The following is a 9,360-nucleotide window of genomic DNA, read 5'->3' as shown; positions in this document are numbered from 1 at the left end:
TTGTGCGGGTCCCACACATATGAGACATTTGATAAAAAATTTAATAAATTTTTTAAAATATCTAACATTAATCAAATTGAAAATTAAAAAATCTAAAGAATTTAGACAGGTCGGCCAAAAATCCAAAATGTTTGGGACTCCCACTGAAGAGACCTCTAGGACCATAGGGGGTGATGATTGGCTAAATTTTATTATTATTTTTTTCTCTAATTACTAACTCCCACGTATGTGTGTGGGGAGTAGCAAGGGGGGAGATAGCGGGGTCTGTGGGGTTGTTTGTTTTAGCTTTTCAGAGCCAATTTATAGCTTTTAACTTTGAAAAAGTTATTTTGGACTGTTTGGTTAAATTTATTTCAAACAACTTCTGATTCTAACAGTTTATTTTAACTCAAAAAAGTTGATTCTAAGAAGCTGCTCATCCCTTACTTCTGATTATCAGCTTCTGCTGTGGACATATTAATTTATGGTTATACTCTTAAATTTTTTAATTTTTTAAAAATAGAAAAAGACTCAAATGGACTATAGATTATTATTATTATTTTTTATGAGAAATATAAACAAATAAAAAATAAAAATTAATTGAAAAAGCTATTTCATAATTTATTTAACAAACACTACTCAGCAACTTAAATCTATAATCTAACAGTTATATTAAACAAATTAATAATTTTTAATTAAAGTCACAATATATAATCTGTTAAGTTATAATTTATAAATTATTTTAACAGTTATACCAAACGGGGCCTGTATCATAGTTGGCGAAAGATAGCTCTGGTATAAATTTAAAAAAAAATGACGTAATGTTGACACTACAACACCACTCTTGTAACGGAAAAGGATACATCCTCGGAGTCCATCATCAGCCAACTCTCTCTCTCTCTCTCTCTCTCTCTAACTTTCTTTTTACTTTTGTCTTTTTATTTTTTCAATTTCTCTAAAGTACACAACACAGAGAGAGAAGAAGAAAAGAAGGCGGCATTTTTGTGAGGGTGGTCTAGAGTGAGGAGTGAGGAGCGAGAGACATCTCTGTAGTTAGCCATGGCTTCGAACAAGTTACCGATCCCTGAACCTAAAGAAAACAAGGGAAGCCTGCAACAGAGTTCTGCCATGACTCGTCGAGGTGTCTATGCCGCTCTCTCTTACATGGGTTGTGCAGGTACCTACTACTTCTCTCTCTCTTCCTCTTCTTCCTCTTCTTCTTTCATTTCGTACAATGCTTTGTGTATTTCATTTACATTTCATTACATATCTATATATATATATATACACACATTCATAATTCTATTTCTATTATATAAAACCTACATCTTTATTTGGGGTGGTGAACAATGGCTCCCTTTGGTTTAGTTTTGAGAATCAATTTTGAAAGATAGTTTTTTGAAAAGAGTTCATAAAATTTTGAAATTTCTTTGGTCATATATTTTGAAAATAATTTTGGAATGATTTTTGTTTTTTTTTTTTTTTTTTTTTGATTGAATAGATACGTATGAGAGAAAGATTGATTGTGAGAGAATGAGAGAAGAAAAAGAAAAAAATTATTGATTAATGTGTAAAAAAAAGGAGAGAGGAGAAAGAAAATAATTTTCAAAAATTGTAAACCTAACGTAGTTTTTGAATTTTTCATTGCAAAAGTTGATTTGAAGTTGCTTCTGAAGAGGGGTCGAATGTACTAGTTTATAGATGAGGAGTGAAATGATATTTGCTAATGGAAGCAGCTTTGCCAGTTCGAGATCGAATTAGACGATGCTGTTCGGTCTGTGAGGCCACGGGTTGTGTTTTGATAGTCCTAATCGTTCAATGTGTAGAACTTATCGAGTACTATATGCCTGTAAGAAATCACGTTTTGGATATGATAACTATATCATCGGATCAATTTTTTGTCAACCGTTAATTTGTTCACCGTCTATTTTTTTTATACAAAACTAATTTGATCACATAGCTATCGATATCTAATCAACGTGATTTTTTACAATCATATAGTACTTGACGAATTCTACACATTGACGGTTCAGATTATTAAAATGGAACCCGTGGTAGGCCCCCACGGGCCGAACAACACTGCCTAGTCCGATCTCGGACTGGAGGCAAGCTACTCCCTTGCTAATAATGGAAGGGTCTTGGTGTAATTATGTTTTCTCCCTTTTTTTTTTTTTCAAAACTACAATTTCTGAACAAAAATGGTACATCCCTCTAATTGGGGAGCTCTAAAAGAATACTAATGATGTGAAAAATAAAAAAAAACTAAGGTCAAGACATCACATCACATAGTACCCACACACCCATTAGAGCTCTTAATTAGAGCTCCTAATCTTTTTTCATTTCTGAATGCTTTGTTTTCCTTCATTCTAAAGCTGCTGTAGGGTTAAACTCATTTATTAAATTATCTAAAAATTTTAATTTATAATTACAGACACACAAAAAGATTGAGAGATCTAAAGTAAGAGCTCTAATAGGTGTGTGAGTCCCATGTGATGTGATGTTTTGACCTTTTTTTTTTTTCTTTTTAATTTTCCACATCATTAGTGCTCTTTTAGAGCTCTCAAATTAGAGGGATGTATCATTTCTGCCACATCTATATGGCTGTTTAACCCTTTTGCTTTCAACAATGATTCATCCCACTAAAAATATCACCACTAATAGCACTAATGCATTAAAAAAGTAAAAAATAAATAAATAAATAAAACTCCAAAGCCAAAACATCACATCATTAATGGCGGGACCCACTGCCACCTAATTAGTGGGAGCACTAATTAGTGCTCCCAAGCATTTTTCTTTTGCTTTACTGTATGTTATTTGAAAATAAGCACATAATTTGCTGAGGGTTGTGGACTAAATTGCACTGTTATATATTTTGTCTAGTGTGAAACACGAGTTAAGACATCCGTAGGTTATGTGCTCATTGCCAAATGTGATTAAATGGCACATGGAGTAAAGTAAAAGGGGTTCAAGTGAATTTTGCCATTTAAAAAATGATGAAAATGTATGTAGTTTGCATAATGAGGTTACTTGTGTACAAGGGTATTTTAGTATTTTTGCTTAAGTCGTTAATGGGCCTGAGAGGTAAAAATGAAAATAATTGTGGCAGCTTTGTTGCAAATTTTTGTTTTGTTAATTTATATCAGACTTATTAGCCATAACTGCACGCTGTTTTGCGTCATTGAGCATTTCTTGATTATCAATTAATGTCATCATTCAATTCCAACCAGTCTTCCGTTGCAAATATAGCCTTTTGAATTTGTCTTGAATAATATTAGTTCAATTTTGCCAGTTTTGTACTAGTTGCTTCCCATGGGTATTGGCAGTTGCTTGTTTAGTGATATCATGAATCATGATATTATTACTCGAGAATGATAGGACACTAATATGATTATGAGTCAAGATTTCAATACTATTCTTAACATGTTCTTATTAATAGTGGCACGGGGCTGCTAGTTCTGTTTTAACTGCTATGATCACACTTTGACATCTGTTATGCAGTTCTCTTGGTAATGTTCAACAAAGCAGCCCTTTCCTCTTACAGTTTCCCATGTGCGAATGTCATTACACTCTTTCAGGTGACTTCTTTAGTTAAATTATTTGAATGGACCAGCTTGCACGTTATTGAGTTAGAAACTCTGCTTGTATTAGTGGTGATTCATTGTCGTCATTACTTGTGCACATGACTTGGCAACTGTGTACATATTAATCTCATATATAGTTGAATATTAATAAAGAAAAGGCCGTATACAGAACACACTTTGCCACACAATCCCCCTTTGTAAGCATAGAAAGATAAACGGAAAAGTAAGGGTTGCTTTGTAATAGGCTCATGAAGCGTACTGTTTGTGAGGGAGAAATTGAAGAATCAAAAAGATAATGCATTAAATTGAGCTCCTATGGGCCATTACCCAATTGGGGTTCCACAAATTCGGGGTCCCATAAGGAATGGATTGGGTACATGGTTACCAACCAGAGTGGCTACCCTAGTACTTGACTTCATGTTTGCAAACTTATTGGACCAAGTTTCTCCATTTTGTCAGAATGTTCTCATTCATAACATATATGAATCATTTGTAACATGCTGGAAATTTCATTTCTAAAAAAGCATGCATAAAATTGCTTTTGTGCACTTCATGGTTGGTGCCCCCTTATTGGTGAGCCAAATCACTATGCATAATTTGTTTAAATTAAAATAAATCACGTAAGAAAACCCAAATATCATATTTCTCTGAAGGGACAGCATTGATCAACAAAATAATCTGGCAATCAAACATGGCCTATAAAATTTTGAATCAAACTTTGCTTCTTTAGGAACCATCGATCACCAATATGATCCTTGGGCTGTTTCAAATTTAACATGGTTTATTAAAAGCTATTGTGATACCCTTGGAAGATGCTACTTATGTTTTTTTTTCCTTCTTAAAGAAGGATATGGGAAAGGCTTCAATCTGGAAACTGGATGGAGATTTTTGTTTCCAAATATCCTATATTTATATGTAAAATTGATGCCATCCCCAACCCCTAATTGTTAAATTGTTGATTGATCTATCTCCCCATTGCAATTCAGTTTGCCCCGTCTTGCTTCACACCCTGTCAATCATGGGGTTCATAACGGTTGAGGTACTCATAATATTGGTTGTTGATGTACAACTTTGATGAACACTTACCAAAAAGACCCATTTAATTATGATAAATATATCCTACATGAATTAAGTAATGTAAACTTATCTTTCACAAATTATATATTTTTGAATTATGATATCAATTTTATGAGTTTTATAATGATGCAATCTGATTTTTCACCCATACATTTCCTTCTGTTTATAATGTTTTGCCCCAACTACTCATTCAAAACTCTTTGATTCCTAAATGGTCTAACAGTTTCGACGCCACACGGAGAATTGTTTGCTGAATTGGAGACGTAAGTTTGATCATTCTCATTAGCTAATTGAGGAATTATTTTATTTTATATTTATTTTTTTGGCAGTTGGTGTGTTCATGTATATTTCTATATGCAATGAAATCCTGGAAGATCATCTCTTTCACTGATGGTGAACCAGAGGGTATCACCACCAATCAGGCAACTCTTGTACCATTGAAGACATTGCGTCACACCATTCCTCTTGCAATATCATATTTGCTTTACATGGTATGAGTTTGATGGCACAGAATCATTTACTTTTTTGTTGGTAGATATTAGGATTTTCCTTCTAGATATACCTATGTCCTTCTGTTCTGGTGAAAGCTGGCATCAATGGAATCTGTGCGTGGAATAAGTGTTCCTATGTACACCGCCCTTAGGCGAACAACCGTAGCTTTTACGATGGTCACGGAGTACCTTTTGGTAGGACAGAAACATTCACCTTCTGTGGTTTGCAGGTAAGCTCCATGTTCTCATTGTTGCTTTCTTCCAATACATCAATCATTGATTTTTCTTGAAAATATTTATATCCTACTTAGTGTTGTTAACACTGTGGACATCATTAATGTTTTTGATTTATTTTTTTTCCCTATAGATTTTTAGTAAACCTTTACACATTCTTGAGTTATTTTGGTTTTTGAACTTATCCTAGCTAAAAATGTTAGTAAGTAACAAACCAAATTTAAATGGTGTTGGATTAATTGAATAAAATACCAAAGGCCTGATGTATGTGTAATAAAAACATTCGATTAGGCATTTTACAAGCTTCAAAGGGAAAAACCTATGAAAATTTATACAAGCATGACAAACTTGTTATTCAGATTGTTTTGTCCTTGCAATTTTTATTTGATAGGAATTGACCTATAAAATTTAATGTTTCTGACATCTTTCTTGTTGAAACTTCCAAGCGTCTCATCAGTGTGGCAATAATTATACTTGGTGCACTGGTAGCAGGAGCTCGGGACATGTCATTTGACTCCTATAGCTATGCTATTGTTTTCATATCGAATATCTGCACAGCAATATATCTTGCTTCTGTAGCTCGCATTGGTACATTTTTTTTTTAAAGGTGTCTTTCCATTTCTCGTTGTTATGGTGAGGCATTGCATATCTTGTGCTGATATGTTTTCTCAATCTTCTCAGGAAAGTCGAGTGGCCTCAATAGCTTTGGCCTCATGTGGTGCAATGGTAAGATGACAGGTCTCCAACAGAATCACATCTTTCGAGTTGTAAATCTTTCTACAGAAAATGAAATTTACTGGCCTCCTTAAGCTTAAATAACTCAATCCTACAACTGTTTGTTTAATTGAATTTTTTGAAGGATTCCTTTGTGGACCGATCTTGCTATTCTTGACTTTCATCAGAGGTGACTTGGAAGTGACTATGAACTTTCCACATCTATTTTCTCCTGGCTTTCAGGTGCTTCCTTTTCAAATGAATTGTAGATCTAGGCTATGTTTGGATCTTGGATTTGTGGAGGGAAAGGAAAAGGGTATGCAAAAGTGATCCACAAATCCTAGATCCAAACACAACATTAAAGTACATGCTGTTGTTGTTGCACTGTAAATAAAAACTCACGTATGTTGTTTTATCATTTCCTTTTGTTAGGATTTATCATTTCCTTTTGTCAGGATCTCTCATTAATGCATATACATGGGCTTTTAGTGCATGAGATGCAAAATTGTGTCCGCCCTGCTTTCACAATACTCTTCAGCTAACATTTTGTATCTTTTGAAACTTTTTGTGCATTTTTCACTGTTTTGCCTGTGTCATCCATAACTTGATATAGATAAGTATTTTGATTGGCCAGCTAATGCCTCTTTTCTGTGGTTCTCTGGCAACAAAATACTCGTAACAAGTATGAGCATCCATGGTGCTCATTATCAATTCATCTTAGCGACAATAACAAGATTTGCTTTTCCACTCTATCACAAGCCATATTTTAAGTTACTTAGTGCTAATTTGGCATGTGCTAAAATAGCATATGCTATTTTAGCACATTATTCTATTTGGGTCACAATCATCTTATTTGGGTCATATCACCTCTTTATCACATTACTTCAAACCCAACTCATATTTCAAGTTTTTTCATAAAAAGTCAAAAAGTGTACTAATCTAGCACTTCCCAAACAACCCCTTCGTCCGACTTTTAAATGTTTCGTGCTTCTTCATGCTGTTTCAGCCTTGTCTCTTCATGACTTAACTTTCTCCAGTTCACTTCTTTCCATTGCTGTTTTCATTGATCTTCTTACTTATTTTGCTTCTTTTGTTTGCGTTGTTTTCTGTCACAAAAATCATAGCCTCACTTTCGCTTTTGAAACGCCAATGATAACCTTATCCATAACTCATCAGTTGTCAATATGTGTGACTGCTTGTGAAGCGGTGAAATGAGCATAAAAAAGAAAACAAACAAAACAGATTCTGATGCACCCATACTTCATATATCCTGAATTTCTGATATTAAGTTTCCATGCACGTGCTTGAACTCTTTCTTATGAAAACCACTGAATCGGTTCTTTTGAAGTGTGATGTTGCTTTTCACTAAAATGATTTTGGGCAGGAATAGAATGATTATTCCTTAGCCTCCCTAAGGAATGACCAATCTCCTAAATTGGTGAAAGTTGATTCTGTTTGTAGTGTACATTCTTTTTTCTTTTTACCAAACCAAACATGAGAATGGGTATTTTGACAAAATAACCATTCCATTCCAACCTTCAAGCCAGTGAACCAAACACTACCTTAATGATAAACACCAATGAAATGAAGTCAAACTAATTGTTTAAACTTCTAATTGCTTCTCTTGATATTCGCTTCATTTCTGTTTCCTGCACTTAACTAGAGGCCTTGTTGTTCATTTATTGTCTTAAATGAAAATCAACTTGTGTTCTTTTCTGAATTTACACCGATTTCTAATTTCTGTATTGGAATGTTGTGTAGGTGGTGATGCTTCTTTCCTGTATAATGGCTTTCTTGTTGAATTACAGTGTTTTCTTAAACACAACCCTCAATTCAGCACTGACACAGACTATCTGTGGTAACTTAAAGGTCTGCTTTTGTATATGCATGTATAAAGCTCGTGTCAGTCCTGAAAACTGCTTGGTCAGTCCTAACGCATTCTTTTTTCACGTCTAAATATTGATTGGGTTGCTGAAATTATACAATAAAGTACGTTATTTTCATTATATATAAGTTCTAAATTTTTCTCATTCACCATACGATCTTGTCCAATGGGAAGTATTTTGAGGACTGGCCTGCATGGCCACAGACTCAATGACTCCCACTAATGGTATTTTCCCACATAGGATGCAGTGGTAAAAGGAATTATTATTTTTTATTTATTTTTATATTTAACTTAATTGAGTATATTGCCCTTGATAGAGCATAATGGCAAAAAAAAACCCCACTTGATTAGTTTGGTTTGGTTACAGGTCTATGATTTGAAACCTATCACCATAGGGACAAGCCCAACATGTATGGCAAAAGTTGTAGAATTTTCATTTATTGCACCTAGTCAAGGCCTAAATCCACCAGAGTGGACAACATTTTATCAGTGAAATACATTTTGTGATTATCGATTCATTTTTAAACCAAGAAGAAAATGTTGTAACTGATAAATCATGTCAATGTAGGATCTCTTTACAGTTGGACTGGGCTGGCTGCTGTTTGGTGGGCTTCCCTTTGATTTGGTAAGCACAAACTTCATTTTGGCTTTTCAAACTTTTTTTTTCCCTGATGCCCCTCTACACAGTATTCTTGTCTCTGCTAAATTTCTCACACAAGCATGCCTTGATCTCCAGTTGAACGTCATTGGCCAATCTCTTGGTTTTCTCGGGTCCTGTTTATATGCGTACAGCAAACTTAAGGGGAAGTAAGCGTTAAAATGCTGTGCTGATCTCATGCTATCGGTTGTAAATTAGCCAAATTTTGATATAATGAATATTAGCTGTTACAGAATATATTATCCAAAGTTTCTAAGCTAGGTCTTTTTTAAGTATTCTAATTCTAGGATAATGGAACTCTGACATTGCAATATGCAATTTTCTTCTTGTTCTCTGTTGAATATCATCAAAAAAAGAGTTGTTTAGATCCAATGTGGTAAAGTTCCAATCTCACCACAGTTTGATATTCTGTTTTTCAACTTGGTAGCAACTGGTTGGATGATAATTTTATGTTTTTACATGTAATTAAACACTCAACAAACATGTGACATATATGCAGCCGAATTATATGAAGTTGTATTATCTAGAAATGAGACTAGGTCCTCTATTCTCATACCCACCATCTCCCTATTCCAAACCATCTATCTACCACACGATAAGAGCTAGAATGATTGATCGTGTAGCAAAGAGTTGATTTGGGATTGAGGACGGGGAAAATGGGGATAAAGGATTCCATATATTATGTTTGTATCAATAAGATATATATATATATATATATGTTTAGTTAGATATTAAAAACTT

The 9,360-nt window shown here is 34.1% G+C and overlaps 1 protein-coding gene across 1 annotated transcript; it reads left to right on the top strand.

The window, feature by feature from the left end:
* Positions 1-895: 895 nt before the first annotated feature.
* LOC114297998 (UDP-N-acetylglucosamine transporter UGNT1-like) lies at positions 896-9,023 on the top strand. Its single transcript, XM_082870265.1, has 10 exons — positions 896-1,156; positions 3,478-3,554; positions 4,967-5,128; positions 5,225-5,358; positions 5,820-5,950; positions 6,044-6,088; positions 6,222-6,319; positions 7,838-7,945; positions 8,530-8,586; positions 8,698-9,023. The coding sequence occupies exons 1-10, from the start codon at positions 1,039-1,041 to the stop codon at positions 8,770-8,772; spliced, it is 1,005 nt and encodes a 334-aa protein (XP_082726391.1). The 5' UTR covers positions 896-1,038; the 3' UTR covers positions 8,773-9,023.
* Positions 9,024-9,360: the final 337 nt, after the last annotated feature.

The sequence above is a fragment of the Camellia sinensis genome, chromosome 5, assembly GCF_055761805.1.
Source record: "Camellia sinensis isolate YWXY chromosome 5, ASM5576180v1, whole genome shotgun sequence".
Classification (NCBI taxonomy): Eukaryota; Viridiplantae; Streptophyta; class Magnoliopsida; order Ericales; family Theaceae; genus Camellia; species Camellia sinensis.
This window is presented reverse-complemented; position numbering and strand designations above follow the sequence as displayed.

Bases quoted from the DNA above. Each gene is read 5' to 3' on its own strand.
- LOC114297998 (XM_082870265.1), top strand. From the start codon at position 1,039: ATGGCTTCGAACAAGTTACCGATCCCTGAACCTAAAGAAAACAAGGGA. The intron at 6,089-6,221 runs GTAAGATGACAG...AATTTTTTGAAG, and splicing joins TGGCCTCATGTGGTGCAATG to GATTCCTTTGTGGACCGATC. The intron at 6,320-7,837 runs GTGCTTCCTTTT...AATGTTGTGTAG, and splicing joins TATTTTCTCCTGGCTTTCAG to GTGGTGATGCTTCTTTCCTG.